The following is a 20,667-nucleotide window of genomic DNA, read 5'->3' as shown; positions in this document are numbered from 1 at the left end:
GGGCACGGTAGAGAGAGAGGGATTGAGAGAGAAAGAGAGAGATGGAGAGAGAAAGATAAAGAGAGACAGAGACAGAGAGAGAGAGAGAGAGAGAGAGAGAGAGAGAGAGAGAGAGAGAGAGAGAGAGAGAGGCTTGCCAGGGTAACTTTAGGTTCAAATCATAAACATAAACATCTGCTCTTTAAGGTTCAAATCTCACACAACAGCACACATTAACCGATGCCTATCGACCTCTGTTGTTTTAGGTTCTGACCCCCAACTACAGCATAGATTAACCTCTGCTCTTCTGGGTTCCAGCCCTATTGTTAGCAGGCATCCACTTCTCCACAGACCCCAGTGTTCTGCAGATATCATCCTCCACTACTCTGGGTTCAAACCCCCCAGTTTAGGCCTAGATGAGTCCCTGCTGCTCTGGGTTCAAGTCCCAGTGTTAGCAGAACACCGAGCCACAGTGTTGTTTATGTAACCCTGTGCTCCGACCCCGGGGTGGAGACCGGCCAAGAGAACGTTTCCGCTTGAAGGATAAACACTCCACCCCGAGCGAGGCACGTACACACAAACACACGCACACACGCGTACCCAAAGACACGCACACACGTACGTACACAAAGACGCATGCACAAAAACACACACTTTTGGTTGGAGCGTTACATTTTTGGGATTTTTTCATAATTGGGATGGTGTTGAGAAATCATTGGGTTATCAAGTTAAATTGGATGAGACTACTTCCCAGTCTCATCCATCAAACACAAAGCTGATGAGGCACAGGATAAAAACACACAATCTACCATTACCGCCGGTATACAAGAAGACAAACACACGTCCATGACGAATAAGCAAACACACAAATATTTGTATTCCTTTCATAAATTGAACACATGGAAAATTTCCCTCCCCTCCTTCCGTTAGCGAAGTCAATGTGATTACTAACCGTTCATTTTAAATAGATCCTATTACCGGTCTGGAATGAGCAGATACGCAATGCCTGTTCCACAGAGGACCCATGCCTTCTCCCTGCCCTCCTCGCCATGACAACACAGAAAGCTAGCAGCGTCAACCCCCCCCCCCCCATGCATAATGGACTCCTTTCATAGGCTGGCATGGGTCAGGTGACCGCTAATGCGGCGTCTGAATGGCTGAGAGCGAGGCAACTCCTTATTAAACGGGAACACGCATGAGAGTATTAACAGGGGGGGAAGGTTGTTGACTGATTTAGCGCTTTATCTGTTTGTTTCAGGGGCTAAAATCGAAGCACACGCACCCGTTCTTTATCCACCTCTCGCACAGACGGGCATACCTTCAACTGGTTTGTCTCGTGCGATGGGATATAAATGTCTAGACTTTATTTTGTATTTCTGCGTTCCGAACAAACAGCTCCCTTTTCATCGGCTGTTGAATTGGAAACACAGGAAACACAGTGCAGGCTCGAAGGAAGGTCTCGCATCGGATATTGAATGGAATATATTTATCAGAAATAAAAATTGGCCTCCTCAGGCCGTCTCATAAAACTGCAAAGGAAACTTTCAAAAGACAGGTAAAATTAAGAAAATATATCTTGACGATATTCTCCAGTTAATCAACGGTCAGATAAAGAGAGAAATGTCTCGAGTATAACATGACATAATATCATATAATGCATTTACAATTATGCTTCTGGAAAGTATAAAATAAATACAATCATTCTAAATTGAATAATAATCCCAAACCCTCATGAATTTGGATTCTTTTAGGAAGGCTCTAGCACAGGACGACATAAATGAAATATTTCTAGAAAGGACAACCAAATGTTTTTCCCCGTTGACCGGAAAATACCACTGCGGCGTTCCACTGGAATGCCGTTCCCATGGAGGTTAGTTACACATCGTTGTTCTTAACACGATGACGCAACCGCATCGCTTTGAATCATTCCGGTTGGGCAAAGACCACAGCACCCTTCATCGTCTGACATGTGCAAACACACATACACGCACGCATGCAGGCAAACACACACACACACACACACACACACACACACACACACACACACACACACACATACACGCACGCATGCAGGCAGGCAAACACACACACACACACACACACACACACACACACACACACACACACACACACACACACACACACACACACACACACACACACACACACACACACACACACACACACACACGTCATATTCTGTTGATCTGGCCCTCCACCCTTTTGTTTTTCCTCAACTGTGTTCTTCTAATATTGAGTCAGTTATCTGTGTTTACTCTCTCGTCAAAATTATGTTAAAGGGAAACTTCACCCATTTCCATTAAGCTTTGTATCGTTAGAAACCCACTCATATTTTTGAATGGTCGTGCATCATTTCCTTATTTTCTGGGGAGACTGGAGAGATCCGTATCGATCTCCAACACTCCCTGTTTAAGATGACGCAATATGACGATTTTTGCGTAGAAGTAAATAGGTGTAAGAGGGGAGGATTCTCGTAAGACTACAAGCACTAGTCCCACCCCTCTATAGGGGGTGGGACCCACTGATGCTACAGACCTATTAGAGCAGTGCCAGTGGGTGGGACTTCACCAGCAGAAACTAACATCCACAGCGTCCGAAGCTAAGCTAACAGAGGCTGTTGATAAAGTACAATGGCGGAAGGTACTGGATCTGACATAGAAGATGGCACTATGCAAAAGTTCACCATGTCGAAAGAAATACAAACGAGGACTAATTCACGGAGTTCACCAACTAATACTCACTCACTAGAAATGTTGTGTGAAATGATTTTCAAGCAGTCTTGCGGTATCAGCTTGGTAGATGGAACAGCGAGCGAGGTGTCTGATAGGCGGAGATCTAGATCAGCGGGAGTGGCCAGCGAAGCGGTGCATGGTGGGAGTTGTTGTCATCAATCCACAAGCGCCAAAAAGTCACTTTCTGCCTTTTCTCGGTCAAGACGGCACCAAATTAGAATTTTATTTTATTATTCGACTACATATAGGACCCAATTTCCATACATATTCATGCCTCCACCGGTGAAATGCTCCTTTAAAAAAGTCAAACATGTACGGTTGTAAGGTCAACATTAGCGAAGCCACCTCACTGTAAAAGAAACATACGGGTGTTTCCTTTGCTTCGACTGGGTCACCAAGACCAAATATGGGCGGTGCTAACCCCACTGCGTTCCAACCGACACTCTTGCTCCGTCCGATCAAAACTTTGATCATAAAACACCCCCAATGATGCCATCCGACCACTCAAATCAACCCTATTCCTCTCCCCCCCAAAAACATGTCATTATCCCGCACAACAGCTTGTCCATGATGACTTCCGAAAGCGTAAAGCAGCCAACCCCTGAAGAGCTTGATTGGGGAGCTAGCTTGAGGAGCTAGCTTTGGGCGCTATCTTGGGAGGCTCATAGATATATATCTTGACTAGACGTCGCCTGAGCTGCGCTGTTCAGTGGAACGTATGCGTCAATGCCGCCGCCATCTTGCCGCGGGGTAACCACCCACCCGAATCGACGCACACGGGCTCCGGCTGTACTCACGTGGGGGTAGTAGTCCATGACCAGCAGGTACTCGGTGCGCGCGTCGGCGCCGGTGCGCTCGTCGGCCGCCACGAAGCGCGCGATGTTGTCGTGCTCCAGCAGGGGGAGCCGGTAGATGGAGCACTCGTTGAGGAAGTTCTGCCGGTTGGCCGCCGTGAACACCTTGACCGCCACCTGCCGCTCGTCCAGCGAGCCGCAGTACACGGCGCCGTAGCGGCCACGCCCGATCAGCTGAGGGGGGAGGCGGGAGCGGGGGGTACGGAGAGAGAGAGAGAGAGAGAGGAGGTCGTCAGGTGTTGGTCGAAGGTGGGGTCGAAGGTGTACGGTTTTATGTGCCCCGACGGTCAAACTGATCCCCGAGCCGAGGACGGCGTCGGGATTGGATTCAGAGCGACAGCCAGATGGAGACGGACAGAGATGAGACGGACAGAGATGAGACGGATAGAGTTACAGCGAGGAATGGAGACGATTTGTGAAGCAGGTGTTTCAATTATTTCTCACTTCATAACCGACCCGTCGGGCGAGTGTCTGCCAGACACCGAGAGACGAACGGGAGAGAGAGAAATGTGACTTCAAACAACAAGCCCTTTAAATGTCGCCATCCTCCCTTCCCCCCAAACAAAGAGCTCGCAGACAGGCATACGGACAGACCCACACACAGGTAGACAGACAGATAAACTGGAGGATAAAACGCCCTCCTCACTTTTCTCTCCCTCTCTTTCAGATGTAGAAAGTGTCACAGACTAAGAGAGAGGCAGACAGACAGACAGACCGGCAGACAGACAGACCGGCAGACAGACAGACGGACAGACGGGCAGACGGGCAGACGGGCAGACGGGCAGACGGGCAGACGGGCAGACGGGCAGACGGGCAGACGGGCAGACAGACAGACAGACAGACAGACAGACAGACACAGACAGACAGACAGTGTACAGACAGGAGGACAGGCGCCCAGACACACCGGGTACTACAGACACACCGGGTACTACAGACACACCGGGTACTACAGACACACCGGGTACTACAGACACACCGGGTACTACAGACACACCGGGTACTACAGACACACCGGGTACTACAGACACACCGGGTACTACAGACACACCGGGTACTACAGACACACCGGGTACTACAGACAGGGCACAGAAGCAGTTTGGAGCTCTGTCAGAAAGGATTAACTGTGCGGGCCCTGTTTACACCCCGCCACAGACACATCTGCACCACCCAGATCTCCGTCAGGAATACTGAGCGTCCCTTGTGTGTGTGTGTTTAGTGTGTGTCTCCGGGTGCACGTGTTTTAGCGCATCGCTAGGCGGTCATCTCAGCCTCCGTTGAACGATTGCAAACATAGAAGCAATCGCAATAAATCCTCCACCACCCACACAACCCAAAAAAAAACAAGGAGTCGAAAAAGAGACCCCACTCTCGCCTCACGTCGTGTTACAATAACCAAGGGTCCGCTTGTTTTGACTGCCACTGCGGCCCCCAGCCAGCTCAGCTAAGCGCCCTTTCACCACCGCCCGCACACCTGGGGCCCAGAGTTTGATAAGCCACCAAGGGCAAGCGCGCTCGCTCTCTCTCTCCCTCTCTCTCTCTCTCTGAGAACAGAAGAACAAGGTGTCCTTGTTTAGTGTTTGCTTTGTGTTGGGTATTCTATGACTTTGTTTTGTGGTGTTGTTTTTTTCATCCGCAGTATGTTAAGCACGTTGAATGCCAGACGTTATCAAAGACGCCGGTCTCTGTGAAGATCCATACAGACCTGTTTCTGAGTGGGCTTTGGAGGTTGCGTATGGAAAAAAATAAAACAGACGCCGGCTTGGTGACGCATGCTAAAATAAACTAATGCTGGCTCAAGTGTTCTGTCTTGTCTCTCTCTCGGTGTGTCTCTTTGTGTGTTAGTGTGTGTCTCTGTGTTAGTCCGTGTATCTGTCTGTGTGTATTTGTCTATGTGTGTGTGTGTGTATGTATGTGTGTGTGAGCCTTTCTGAGTGTTTGTGAGTATGTGTTTCTGTGTGTGTGTGTGTGTGTGTGTGTGTGTGTGTGTGTGTGTGTGTGTGTGTGTGTGTGAGTGTGTGTGTGTGATTCTGTGTGTGTGTGTTTCTGTGTATCCGTATATATCTCGATAAATACGCCGGCGGAAGTGACCGGTGCTTTTCATCTCGTTGTTGAACAAGACTAAAAATACCTCCTTCATAACGTGGACCTGTCTGGGCACGCAGTCACGAAGCGGCTCCACACGCCTTCAGTGTGGGCTTAACCACACACAAACACACACACACACACATTAAAGAGAGAATAGGTATGTACACGCACGCACACAAACACACACACACTTATTCATTATCGCCTGTTTTGGTTTCTGAAAACATGCACGCTCAAGACTTCCTCTCCCAGGAAAGAAAAGTACACGTGAGTGGTGACACTGATGACCCCGCCCAAGTGTGTACCGGCACCGCACACCTCCCAGAACAATGCCTGAGATCCTTTCATGATATCATGTAGTCTCTCTCGCTCTCTCTCTCTCCCTTTCTCTCTCCAGGTGTCTGTGGTAATGCCGGAGCATCAGTGATAACTAGGGATGCACCGAAATGAAAACTCTTGGCCGAAACCGAAACCGAATATACTGAAACAGTTGGCCGAAAGCCGAAACTGAATACCGAATGTGGCTTTTGCTGTTTTTCATTCAGTTTGCTTTAATTTCTCACCATTGCATAAATCAAACAATTAAATGTCCTTTATAAACTTTTTTGTCTTGCTTTTCAATAAAAAAATCAATAACAAATTTGATACAAAATATTTATTTCATACTGAACGTTTTCTAACATTCCAGACCTTATAGCAATAATTTAAGAACAATGCATCTTTAAATAAATTAGTAAAACGATATTTTAATTTTATTTTTTTAAATAAAAAATAAAAATGTTCAGTGTATTATTTTAGGCCTTTTTACTACTTCGGCCGAAACCGAAAATTACGTTTTGGGCCATTTTCGGCCGAACATTTTCGATGGCCGAATATTCGGTGCATCCCTATTGATAACTGAACACACACTTTGGGATAGTAAGCCCTACAGCCAGTAAATAATACATTAAACTGAAGAGAGAGGAGAGAGACTGACAGAGAGGCAGACAGACAGAGAGAGACAGTCAGACAGACGCTGAGCAGCAATAAAGAGACAGAGAGAAAGAGAGAGCGAGGGTGATAGAGAGACACTGACCTCCAGCAGCTTAAGGTTGTCGAGATCCAGGGAGCTCTCTGAGCCTGCGGCCTCCATCATGTTCAGGTTGTGAAGTCCCTGATTACAACCTCCTGTTGACACATACACATGATTAAACACAAACACACACAATTAAGACACACACACACACACACACACACACACACACACACACACACACACACACACACACGTGGAGGCACACGTATTACAAACACAGCAATACAAACCAAAAACATGAGGCACACAAATTCCCAAATGCGAAAACACACATACACACACCGTTGCATACATGCACACACACATCAATAAACACACACACACACACACACACACACACACACACACACACACACACACACACACACACACACACACACACACACACACACACACCATCAACCAGAGCTTTATTCGGTCAGAACAAAACACAGACAGTAAGTCTGTTCAAACCATGAAAAAAAATCCAACCCAAAAAAAGCAGACATTAGGGAATAAAAAACAAACAAAAAGTAAACACAGAGCCTGTTTCTAAATTAAGCTCAGTGATGAAACACTGTCATGGCAACTCACCACGCATCATGCGGTACCCGAAGAGCGCCGCCGCAGCGACCACGGCCAGAACGGACACGGACGCCAGGGCGATGATCACCGTCTCCTCGTATTGCAGCGTGCGGCCGTCTGGAGGGCAGAGGAGGTCAGAGGTCAGGGGTCAGGGGCGGTCGTCAGGTCGATGATGTTTTTGTGGGGGGCGGGGGATCCGTGTGTGTGTGTGTGTGTGTGTGTGTGTGTGTGTGTGTGTGTGTGTGTGTGTGCTGCTGTTTATGGCTGTCTCTAAAGAACGGGTCCCATCCATTGGGACCCATCGTGTTAAACACAGACCGAGGCTGCGTTCCAAATCACATTTGTTATTTTTACTTGGATACGTACTGCAGCTACCCTTACAAAGTACATACTGGTGCACACAGTGTGCGATTGGGTCATACTTCAGGGGATTTCACTGATTAGCACACCTGTAGTGCAACACATTATCCTTCCCGGGCTGAGTCGATATAACGGGCCTTTTTGGCTATTGCCAAAAAGCATGCTGGCTTTTCAAACTACATAATACGACCAGATGTAGTACAACATCCTGCTATTTTTTTACATACTTCCTTTCCCATTCAACGAATTGGGTTAAAACGATGTGTGTGTGTGTGTGTGTGTGTGTGTGTGTGTGTGTGTGTGTGTGTGTGTGTGTGTGTGTGTGTGTGTGTGTGTGTGTGTGTGTGTGTTTCTGTGAGTATGTCTGTGACTGTGTGTGTGTCTGTGCGTGTGCGTGCGTGCGTGCGTGCGTGCGTGTGTGTGTGTGTGTCTGTGTGTGTGTGTGTGTGTGTGTCTGTGTGTGTACGCGTGTATGTGTCTGCTGCTTTGTATGGCTGTCTCTAAAAGAACGGGTCAATGATTAGGAACCACACAGAAACACTCTCACATGCAGGTCATGCAATTGTGTGTGTGACCTGCATGCATTTTGTGCGTGTGTCTGTGTGTGTAGGGGTCAGATGAGGTGAAGTAAGGTTGAGTAAAAAATCTAGCATGAAGCATGACCAACATTCAGAGACCAAGAAGACAAGGAGGGATGGTGGAAGGAGGGAGAGAGGAGGGAGGGAGAGAGGGGGGGATGGAGAGACAGACATCATGGGTTGGAAGAAGGGAGGATCTTCTCTCGCAAAATCTTCTCTTCTTCGTGCTTTTTGACTGTTCACCAGTACATTTGTGTGCGTGTGCATGTGTGTGTGTGTGTGTGTGTGTGTGGTCAGATGTTTCACACTTTCAGGTTGTTGTGTGGTTCTATAAGCTGCGGTATCTGTATACTGCAGCGATTTCAACAACACATTCGTAAGCAGGTTTAAAACGATTCAACCAAGCTGCTGCTTGGTTCAATTAGCAAAACACACAAACACCCCTAGAGACACACCACTGCTAGAGACACACACACCTCTAGAAACACACACAGACAGCACTTGGCACACATACAGCGCTAGAGAACAGCACATACACAAGCCGAGATATTAACGCACACGCAGCTAGAGACATGGACACACACACACACACACACCACAAGAGACACACACCTACACATAGCGCTTGAGAAACACACACACACACGCCGTGAGACAAATGCACACACACACACACACAGCTAGAGATGTGCAAACACATTGCAAGAGACACACACAGTGCTCGAGAAAACAGGCAGATACATCGCTAGAGAAGCACACAGACGCACACACCACTAGAGACAAACTAACGCACACGGCTAGAGACGCACACACACACACCCGACGCAACCGAGACCCACACACACCAGGTGTCCGTGCGGCCGCGTCAGAGCACGGGGGTGAGAGGCCATGAGAGTGACTGTGTGTACGTGCGAGTAAAACCGCAGCAGTAAACAAGCGTTGCCGTGGTGACGGGGCAGACGGACAGCAGCAGCGTTTAATAATGGATGGTTTGAGCAGAGCTCCGGGGCAGCACCGAGTGAGGTTCAGGTTCCCACACACACACACACACACACACACACACACACACACACACACACACACACACACACACACACACACACACACACACACACACACACACACACACACACACACACACACACACACACACACACGTTAACAAAAGTATGCTATATGTGAATGAATACTGATTTAATACGAGTCCATAATATACACACATTGTTATTGGTCGGATGGTCGCTGGTTTCACTTTCAAGGAGAAAAGTGCTTCTGAATCCATTATTCTCGGGTGCGGGGGGGAAATACGCAGACCGATGTATATTATTCTGGAGTTTGAGTGAAAAAAAAATTATATTGTGTAAGAAATCACATAGATTATGAACAAAACATATAATTTAAATATATTTTATGCAACAAATGTGTTCTGATCATTTGATAAACTTTGAACTCTCCCAACCTAATAGTAGTGATAGTGATTTGTAGTCGTAACTAACCGAACATTTATTCATCTTAATTGAGACCACAATTCAATAAGGTTGTCTTGACGCAGCCCTCGTCGAAAAACATGGCTCCGAGCGGTTTTCTGATCACAGATCACAACAGCCGAGACGGCGTATCATCTCAAGAACAATATTCATATTTTTTAAAATTTCATGCGGTCTGTGATGCTCTGCCAACTTTCGCTTTCAACTCTGGATAGGCTTTGGCTGTGTCAACCAATCAGAAGTGGCCCCTTGGCATGCATCACAGCCCCATCCATTGAGAGCCATCGTGTTAAACACAGACCGAGACGTACTGCATCTACCCTTATAAAGTACAAAGTACATACTGGTGCACTCAGTGTGCATACGATTGGGTCATACTTCAGGGGATTTCAATGATTAGCACACCTGTAGTGCAACACATTATTCTTCCCGGGCTCAGTCGATTCGACGGGCCTTTTTGGCTATTGCCAAAAGTATGTTGGCTTTTCAAACTACAAAATACGACCAGACGTAGTTCAACATCCTGCTTGACATACTTCCTGTCCCATACTATGAATTGGGATAAACAAAATCTTTCTCGGGGATCCTAAATCGTCTGGTAGTATGGGTTTTGGAACACAGATCAAGATCAAGAAAGACCCAAACTCAAATCTCCCGACGCCTTCCCTCCGTCTCTCTTCCAGAGGCGGCGCTCTGCCACTCTCGGACAGAGAGTTGCTCCTAATGCACGCCTGAATTCGAACAAACAGCACTTAAGGTGATGTTTGGGCTACCAACTAGCATGCACTCAGTGGGCCAGTTGGTTCTTCTGGTCTGGCGTTACGGTGGCAGAGATTTTCCTCTGTGATCGATTGGTCGAAGATTAGTTCACGTTTCGGGCCTAGGTTATAATTTGATTAATGGCCTTACTGTATAAACACACACACACACAAACGCGCGAGTATGTTTAACCAAAGACTCATACACGCCACCTTGTTTTAACTGTTGTTATACAAAGTAACAGTAAGACCCCACACACACACACACAAACACAGAGCAGACATAACGCAAAAACACACAAACACCGGATGGTGTGTACACTGATTGATCGCAATCCTCTCCCCAGTGGAGCAGGGGAACTCAGGGTCTACCCACAATCAGATCTCTGCAATCACCAAGGCGCTCTCTCCCCCCCTCTCAGACACCCCGTCATCGCATGGAATGCAGCGTGGCAGCATGCAAGCGGCGCCCAACATCTGCGTGTGTGTGTGTGCGTGAGAGTGTGTGTTTATGCCTGCTCATGTCTGCTGTTTGTTTATTCTCGTGTCTGGGCGTGTGTGTGCGTGTCTGGGCGTCTGCGTGTCTGTGTGTGTCTGAAGGCCTAGCCGCCTCACTGTTGCGCAAAAAACCTGGAGTACAGGAAGGAAGAGACGCCGCGCCTTGGCCTCGTCGCCGCGGAAACCGGACCGCATTTCCGTACGCCTGGGCCGAATTAATAGCACGCCGACACATTCTTCATGGCAACACTCGGAGAAGGGCCTGCGTATTTCCCCCCCCCCAAGGAATGGGGGGGGGGGGGGGGGGGTTAGCCCACAATGCAACGCTGCTGCCGGCTCATCTGTGACTAACGGCGATTCCGGTTCACTCTACCCACAATCCATTGCTCTAATGGACGCCAACAGCATGGAACCACTCGGAGCCATCTCCGACGGAGGAAATGGGGTGTGTGAGTGTGTGGGTAAGTGTCGGGGAGGATTGGGTTGGAAAAAGATTGGTGAGTCTAGATATTCCAAAAACATCCTTTTTCCTCCACCACCCTCATCTATCTGACTCCATCGCCTCCCCTCTCCCTTCGCTACCATTGTTCCATGTCCAGTTTTGCGCCGCCTCAATTAATTCCCGACTTACGTCGACCGAAACTTCAGATTCCGAAGGTTTTCATCTTTTCTGTAATGTTATTTTCCTCCTACACTGACCTAATTAGAGGAGGGAGTTTAGAGCCCGAGCACACAAAGAAGAACGTCCAAAAGGCAGACAATGATAGACGAGGGGATTCCGAATTAACGAGTACCCCGGAGGGAAATAAAATCGGTTAATCCGATCAACAACCGCAGGAGGGGAGCCCGGGAAAACACGATGGATTCACCGAATAGAAAGTGCCGGAGGAGACGCCGCGACCCATGAATGCCAAACGGAAGAGAGAGAAAGGGAATTGGATAATAACGGCCCCCACGTAACTTTATAAAGCAACAGAAACAGCCAAAAGTGGCAAACCAAAGACCCTCACATTGCTAAATCAATTCATCTTACATTCACCAAATCAGAATCATTACCGATTTACCACTTGACACCACGCTGTACAGCCATGAGTCTGTGTTCTGGGTCAAGTGCGTTGCAAGACTGCCCACCCGCACTTACACGCATGCCTGTGCGGGCTGGAAAGCGTGGCGGCATGACCCCCTGTGAACACTCGTGCTAATGATGTAACCTTTGACCCCTGTGTGCGAGTCGGTTTATATAAAAAACGGCAATAGCCAAAATCATTTTTAATGCGGCTATAAAGGGAAAAAAGACCGCCTCAGGCAATTTGTACTTCCATGAGGGTGTGTGTGTGTGTGTGTGTGTGTGTGTGTGTGTGTGTGTGTGTGTGTGTGTGTGTGTGTGTGTGCGTGTGTTTCTCTGTGTGTCAGTGTGTGTGATGGAGATGTGAAAGGAATGTGTGTGTGGGTGTGTGTATGTGTGTGTGTTCTTGTGTGTGTGTGTGTGTGTCTGATGGAGACGTGAAAGAATTGTGTTAGTGTGTGCATTAGGGGTATAGCACGTATTGCACATACACATATTCGTAACTTAGCAACTGAAGTTTCACATTAAAATAAATCGCCAGTTACCATCACGTCTGGTTTGTTATGTTTGATGAAAAGACCACACAGAACGTGTTATTCCCCATGTAGGTCCTAATCAAATTAATTGCAATAACATCAATTGATTAAAAGCCTGCTGGCAGTGATGTAGTTCTGAGAAATAGAAATAAAAAGCATAGAATTAATCTTTTTACAAGGTAGCACTGTTGAAAGCAGAAACCTTCCAACTGGTTAATTTGGCTGCCCTTTCATTCGTCTTACATCTGTATAATTAGATTAACCTTCTGATATTATTTGCTTAAGAAGGAAAGATGTGAGCCTTTTTTTGGTGAATGAGGGCCAATTAGCCACTGTTTACAAGTATAGTACCACAGGATGTGAATGGAAACATACTGCCATTATCTCCCAGCACACTGTGTGTGTGTGTGTGTGTGTGTGTGTGTGTGTGTGTGTGTGTGTGTGTGTGTGTGTGTGTGTGTGTGTGTGTGTGTGTGTGTGTGTGTGTGTGTGTGTGTGTGTGTGTGTGTGTGTGTGTGAGAGTGTGTGTGTGTGTGTGTTTGTTGCAATCCAGATTGGCTGTGAAGATGTGGGTACTAGTGTGTGTTCTGTGTTCATCTGTATGAGATTCTCACAGTGTTGTGGAGTGTGTGTTTGGTATGTGTTTGAACGGGTTGTGTTCTTTATAGCAATGGGCCAATTCAAGTATGCCTGTTAGTGATCAGCGTGTGAAAGAGAGAGTGTGAGTGTGTGTGTGTGTGTGTGTGTTTACGGATAGGCTTTGTGGTGGCTTATGTTTTTTTTGTATGTGTTGTACATACCGATTGACTGTGAGGTGATGTGTCTGGGTGTGTGTGTGTTTTTGCGAGTGTTCTGACTGCGAGCTGATGTGTGAGTGCGATTGTTATGCGTGTTGCTGTTTGTGTGTGTGCTGTGTGGTGTGTGCGTGGTACGTATGGATGGGCTGAGCAGTTGTGTGTGTGTGTGTGTGTGTGTGTCTGTTTGTGTGTGTGTGTGTGTGCGTGCATGCGTGCGTGCATGCCTGCGTGCGTGCATGCGTGCGTGCGTGCGTGCGTGCGTGCGCCGTGTGTGTGGCTGTTTGTGTGTGGCTTTGTGCGTGCGTGTGTTCGAATGTGTGTGTGTGTGTGTGGCTGGGTGTGTCTATGTGTGTGCGTGCGTGCGTGTGGTACGTACGGATGGGCTGGACGACGGTGGGGCTGGGCGGGGTGAGGTCCTCGGTGAAGTTGAGGTTACACATGTCGCTGCCACAGCAGCAGAAGTGGAACGTCCCATTGAGGATCTGCACGTTGGTCGCCACGCAACTGTCGTCACGGCAATCCTGCTGGTGCTCCCCCTGGCCCCAGCACCCTGACACACACACACACACACACACACACACACACACACACACACACACACACACACACACACACACACACACACACACACACACACACACACACACACACACACACACAATGTAGAATATTACACACTTTAGACCTTTTTTTGTACAATTAAACCAGACATTGAATAACGTGACTTTGGGGTTTAGGCAAGGTAAGGCAACTTTATTTATGGAGCACTTTTCAGACATGAGGCAGACGCAAAGTGCTTCACATTGATACATACAATAAAATGATAAAATAGATAAATAAAAGGAAAACAAAGGCAAAGTTAAAAATAATGTACGATATGTTTAAGATTTAGCAGAAAGCAAAAGCAAACATACAATAAAATGAAGTTACAAAATAAAAAATAGATGCGCAAAATAAAAGAAAGTAAAAAAATGCAATGTAGAAAGTGCAATGTATTTAAGATATAGTAGAAAGCTAAAGCGAACATAAAAGTCTTCAGTCTTAAAAGTTTGTTTAGAACAAACATTAGTTGCTATTCCCTGTGTTACAATCCGAAATTGTGTGAGATCATTCAAGATAATTTTGATAAGTAATTACGCCTGTGGGCCCTATCATGATTGTAGACTACAAGTTGGTGGGTTAGGAGAATTTCATGTTCGACTGAATACTTGAATCGGTTAAAAGTTTCCTTTGTAGATGATGGTAATTTTTGTGATGGTAGTGATAGAGGTAGCGATAGTGATTTTGATGGTAGTGATAATGCTAATGATAGTCGTGATAATGCTAGTGATATTGGTGTAATGACGATGGTAGTGATAGTATTGGTAATGTTGATGATGGTAGTGATTAGAGATGTTCTAGTAAGCTTATTATTTTTTACAATGTGGGTGGGTAATAATAGTGTAATAGAGCTTCTTATTTCCTCCATCTTAATCTACTGCACTGACTTCTTCAGTTCAGTGCAGGTTTAGTTTAACGAAAACCAACATCTGCACCATCTCGGCTGACAACCGGTTCCGTTTCTCATCAAGGACATTCGCACTGCACTAAGCAGTCTCTCACTGTCCACCGATGTACAAGGTGCACAAAGAAACTTTGTGGCTGTATCAGCCAGTGCGGGTCGCTGTGTAGCATGTGCCCGCCAGTAGTGTAGAGGATTCTCTGACCTTGGGATGGTTTGTTCAGCCAGCATTGAGAAGAGCCGTGGAATAATCCATAATAATGTAAGGTTTAGAAGTTAAATATTTGAAAGTTGTAGAATCAATTAATATCATTTATATTGGAGTTAATTTTTCTAGAAATGTACTTACAATGTTTAGTCAGTTAATCATTTACATATTTATGTCACACAATTATTACTTACATATTTACATGTTTACATATTTAACACAGTCGGGATATTCTGTTGAATCTGCCTCTCTGATTCCCTCACGTTTACCTTAGTCTTAATTCTAGCTTCTGATTGGTTAGTTCAGTCACGTGATGGGTCCGAACAAGGAAGTGTTTGAAAATAGTTCCGCGTCAACGCCGATAACGGCCCACCACTAATATATACATATATATATATATATATATATATATATATATATATATATATATATATATATATATATATATATATATATATATATATATATATATATGTATGTATATATATGTAGTGAGTGTAACATAATTCACCTACAGTATTTTGTTATGTGTTGTTCTTTCCACTGTGTTAGTGTTAGGCATGTCGTTTACTGTCTTGGTGGTTCAGGGATCGCTGTCCCTTTAAGGATTACGAGTGTCTCATGACGTCAGAGCCCGATGCGGGATTCGTTTACTTGCAGAACGTTTTGATTTCCTGGTTTCTCTAACTCAATAAACGAGTCACACAACTGTGTGCTCAACGTGCGAAATTGTATCTCTCATTCAACGCAATTTCCACATATATATATATATATATATATATAGAAAAAATATGGATAGATAAATATGTATCGGCCATGAAATTGAATGAGATCGGCCGATCAGGACATCCCTAGTAGTGATAGTGGAGGTAATGATGAGGATGTTAGTGTTAATGGTGGTAAGGATGATGATGGTACTACCATCACCTAGCCTGGCCATTGCCAGACCAAGCTCAATCGTAGATTGCACGTTGGTCTGATGGTGGTAGGGATAGTGATGTTAATGATGATGGTGGTAGTGATAATGGTGTTAATGATGATGATGGTAGTGATAGTAGTGTTAATGATGATGATGGTAGTGATAGTGGTGTTAATGATGATGATGGTAGTGATAGTGGTGTTAATGATGATGGTGGTAGTGATAGTGGTGTTAACGATGATGATGGTAGTGATAGTGGTGTTAATGATGATGGTGGTAGTGATAGTGATAGTGGTGTTAATGATGATGATGGTAGTGATAGTGGTGTTAACGATGATGATGGTAGTGATAGTGGTGTTAATGATGATGATGGTAGTGATAGTGGTGTTAATGATGATGATGGTAGTGATAGTGGTGTTAATGATGATGGTGGTAGTGATAGTGATGTTAATGATGATGGTGGTAGTGATAGTGGTGTTAATGATGATGATGGTAGTGATAGTGGTGTTAATGATGATGATGGTAGTGATAGTGGTGTTAATGATGATGATGATAGTGATAGTGGTGTTAATGATGATGGTGGTAGTGATAGTGGTGTTAATGATGATGATGGTGGTAGTGATAGTGGTGTTAATGATGATGATGGTAGTGATAGTGGTGTTAACGATGATGATGGTAGTGATAGTGGTGTTAATGATGATGGTGGTAGTGATAGTGATAGTATGACCGGTACCTTGCTTGACCGGGCGCACCTCCCCGGGCCGGCTCTTCTCCCACAGGCCGTAGCAGTGGCCGGCGTTGGCACATCGCACGGTGGTGTTCTCCGGGGAGACGCGGCCCTCCGACCCTGGCACGCGGTCCACGCCCCACTGCTGGGGCTGCTCTGTGTAGGCACACTCCCGCTCCTCGCCCTGCGCCGCTGGGGGGGAGGGGGGGGTCCGATTAATATCATGATGCTGGTATCTACCTGTCCATCCCCATCACCCCAGACCTTTGGGGGGGCGGGCACAAGGCTCTCGAATACATTATAGTTGAGCCAGGGAGTCGGAGTCAGGGAAGTAGACAAAAAAAGCTGTGTGAGTGTGAGAGAGAGAGAGAGAGAGAGAGAGAGAGAGAGAGAGAGAGAGAGAGAGAGAGAGAGAGAGAGAGAGAGAGAGAGAGAGAGAGAGAGAGAGAGAGAGAGAGAGAGAGAGAGAGAGAGAGTCAAAATGGCTTATGTGGAAAAAAAAACATACACTGTTGAGTGAACAAAAACATTGTTGACGAAGGATGAACAATGCTTTAGACGCATTTTGAGGGCTAAAGAAATTCCTTCGGTATGTCTTCGAGGACACCGGCAAAGAATCCAAAGTTGAATACTTTCCACCGAGTCGGGATAACTCGACGTCGTGTTGTGTGAGGACGGCTCTGAAGTGACAACACAGGCACTCATGCAGGCTGAATAGAGCTAGTAAATTGGATGAACCTTTATTCCCCATATCCCACCCAAGGCAAGCCCACACACACCGACACACACCGACACACACACACACACGCCTCCATGTTTGCACAACAAGGATTGTAGACATGATAAATCCCAGCATGCACCTGGGTCCAGGGCAGCCAGACGCCCCGTTCACGCCCTGGCCCATGTGCGATCACAGATTACTGTGCGCGTAATCTGTTAATTACTGTGTGAGTGCGCGTGGTTGTGTGTGTGTGACAGACAAAACCAGAAAAAGTACGAAGGTAGGGCGAATTATGAAACATTACACATGTGTCATTGAGCACTGGAAAGCACGTGGTGTGCATGTGATTTTAGGTTTAATTGCGGCATAAACTTGATTTTGTGTGTAATTGCGATTTCGATAGGTGCGTTAGTGTGTTTTTGTTTGTGTGCAATGTGTGTGCACTGATATGAAATGCCGAGTATAGATATTCATACACACAACTGTAGGCAGAGATACCCAGAGCGAAACACAACACCACAATCTACCACAGGCGTGGATTTTGCATAATCCCCGCTGCAAGGGATTACCACATTATTTTTCATATTACATTTATTTCAAATTAAACCACCACTTTCACGCCAACCAATAGTCTGATACCGCTAGTTTCTGCGGATATGTGCATCCCTAGTCTTTGCGTAGACGTAGCCACTCAGTGGGCAGTGATAAATAAATGTGCCGCATCTCACCAGCAACGTCCCCCTCCCAACTAGGGCGAAATACTAAAATTGTGATTATTTTCGACCAATATTGCGATTACGATTCTATCGTATGACCAACACAACACTGTTGACACTGGAAGCAGTCAACGTATTAACTGCTCTTTACTTTAGGCGAGGCCTATATGTTGAGATGAATTGACACACAAATTGATATAAGATCATCTTTATTTTAGTATTGTATTGTAAAAGAAAAAATAAATAGGAATCTCAAGTCTGTAACACATCAAAAAAATAAAATAATTATAATTTATATATTAAAAAAATGCAATTTAATCACAGCCTTTCCGATTTCCAAATCGGTTTTATGACATTGCTGTGTCGGTTTGAATTCGATCAATAGTTCACCGTGGATAAACAAATGTGCCGCATCCTACCTGCTACACCCCCTCCCAACACCTCCAACCCTGCCCTGCTCAGGCCGCGGCTTTGCCCAAGGTCGATCCACCGCGCTAGGGCAGAAGGTGCCTCCGTGTGTGGTGCCGGTGCGGACTCTCCCCGGGAACCGCGCCAACTCGGCTCCCAGACAGATAACAGGCAACCCCGGTCACACTGGCTCTACCGGGGGGCCTTGGAGCCTGGGTCCTATGGTCCTATCTCTGCTCTGAGAGCCCCTCTCTGCACCAGGGCACGTTAATCAGAGAATTAGCATTGATATTAGCATGCTGATTAATGTTGTTGCTGTTCAAATGCACAAGGGGCCTAACGTGTAATATTGTAGATTAGCATAGATTAGGGTTTATTAGCATGTTTATATACACTTCATTTATAATTGTATGAGCATGAACGCTCAGATAGGCATAATATATAATATTATTAGAAGGAACGCTAAGATACATAGTATATATTAGCATGAGAGCTAAAATACAAAGTATATATGTTATAAGCATGAATGCTATTATACAATGTATAATGGTATTAGCAATTTACTATTTGACACAGTATATGCTATGTTATCAGCATGAAAGCTAATATCCACATTATATATACTGTTATTATCATGAATGCAAATATAGCCTCCCTACACCACACTTTATAGCAGCAATTCTACTAACATGAGGAATAGTTATAAATAGGACGTTCCCTGTGACAACGCCACTTAAAAAACACGAGACTGTGGCTTCCGTGAGCCACACCTGGTTATATAATTCAGCACAGCAGCGGACATTTCCTCTCCTCTTGTTAAGTTTTACGTTTACAATATCCAGCTGGCACAGCCCATACACAGGACTCGCCATTTCCATAGAGTACAGCCTTTAATACAGAGTAGGAGGAGGGGTCAGCTAGTGTTAATAGTCCTGCACAGGATGCCAACACACACACGCGCACGCACACACACACACACAGACACACAGACCTCTCTTTTGGGATTTAGAGAGTCTACCTCCAGTATTATATTTTGCAGGTTTCAGCGTTTTAATGTTCTCTTCTCCTGAATACTGCCGGCTGTAATGTATTGATTCAACGATTGCTGACTTGCGTTCATGACCCAAAGGATATATCTGGCCCGGCCCGGTCCATCCTAACAGCACTTCTTAATAACTGAAACCTAAAACAACGTTCGACCTACACGGCACATCCTGCTGAAGATAAAAACTCAACGTCCGACTCTGGTCCCCGGAATTATGACACCAAAAACGACCCGGATGTCGGTCCAACAAACTAAAATGGCGAGATGTGTCGTTAGCTAGGGGAGCTATGCACGTGCGCTAGTATCTCATGGGTCAGGGCGTCTTTGTACTGATTACGCTCCAGTAGCAACAAAGCCTTGAGCGTTTGGTTGGGGGGGAAACGCAGCTCTGCGTGCCATGAGAGGCCTAAACATAGGGCTGATAGGAAGTGAAATAATCTGTGCCTGAAATTATCAAATACATTCGAAGACACCAAAGAGAATTGCCTTTCTTGACAACAATAAAAGGACCGGAACTCGCACACCATGTAGCCGATGCAACAATACGTTTTTATTGCATTAAAGTGTAAAGTGCTACCCAAAGTGGTATGCAAAACGTTTTCAGTCACATTCAGACCATCCTCAGTGCAAACATACAAACAGTGCCGCCGCTCCCATAACGCGCACTACGCGCTGCGCGTAGGGCCTCAAGTCCTGAGGGCCCCCCCAAAAAATAAATAAATAATAATAATAATAATAATAATCTTACTTGTATACTTCTGGTTTTAAGTTTGTATTTATGGATAACTATTTAATTTAAAAGATTTTGGACATTCCAATACTTGTGTGCAGGGCCGACGGACTACGGGGGAAAGTGAGACAGTTGTGGGGGGGCCCAAGGCAGAGGGGGGGCCCATGGCAATAAAAAAACAACAACATTGAATTATCCACCAGCCCATGGTGTTAGGAGTCGCACACGGCCACGTATGCTCCCCCCCGTCAACAATTGTTCGCTACCACCCCCCCCGTCAACAATTCAGCGCAGGGGGCTGG

The 20,667-nt window shown here is 45.9% G+C and overlaps 1 protein-coding gene across 2 annotated transcripts in view; it reads right to left on the bottom strand.

The window, feature by feature from the left end:
• The window catches only part of LOC132456459 (bone morphogenetic protein receptor type-2-like), a 48,571-nt gene that overhangs the window by 14,399 nt on the left and 13,505 nt on the right, over nucleotides 1-20,667 (bottom strand). For both annotated transcript variants that reach the window (XM_060050816.1, XM_060050815.1), the window contains exons 2-6: nucleotides 16,752-16,937; nucleotides 13,767-13,940; nucleotides 7,320-7,427; nucleotides 6,747-6,838; nucleotides 3,530-3,760 (exon numbers count right to left, since the gene is read on the bottom strand). In XM_060050816.1, coding sequence (XP_059906799.1) covers nucleotides 3,530-3,760; nucleotides 6,747-6,838; nucleotides 7,320-7,427; nucleotides 13,767-13,940; nucleotides 16,752-16,937 — 791 coding nt within the window. The remainder of the gene's footprint in view (nucleotides 1-3,529; nucleotides 3,761-6,746; nucleotides 6,839-7,319; nucleotides 7,428-13,766; nucleotides 13,941-16,751; nucleotides 16,938-20,667) is intronic.

This window comes from Gadus macrocephalus, chromosome 4 (genome assembly GCF_031168955.1).
Source record: "Gadus macrocephalus chromosome 4, ASM3116895v1".
Classification (NCBI taxonomy): Eukaryota; Metazoa; Chordata; class Actinopteri; order Gadiformes; family Gadidae; genus Gadus; species Gadus macrocephalus.
The sequence above is the reverse complement of the archived record's forward strand: the minus strand, read 5'-3'. Positions and strand labels throughout refer to the sequence as shown.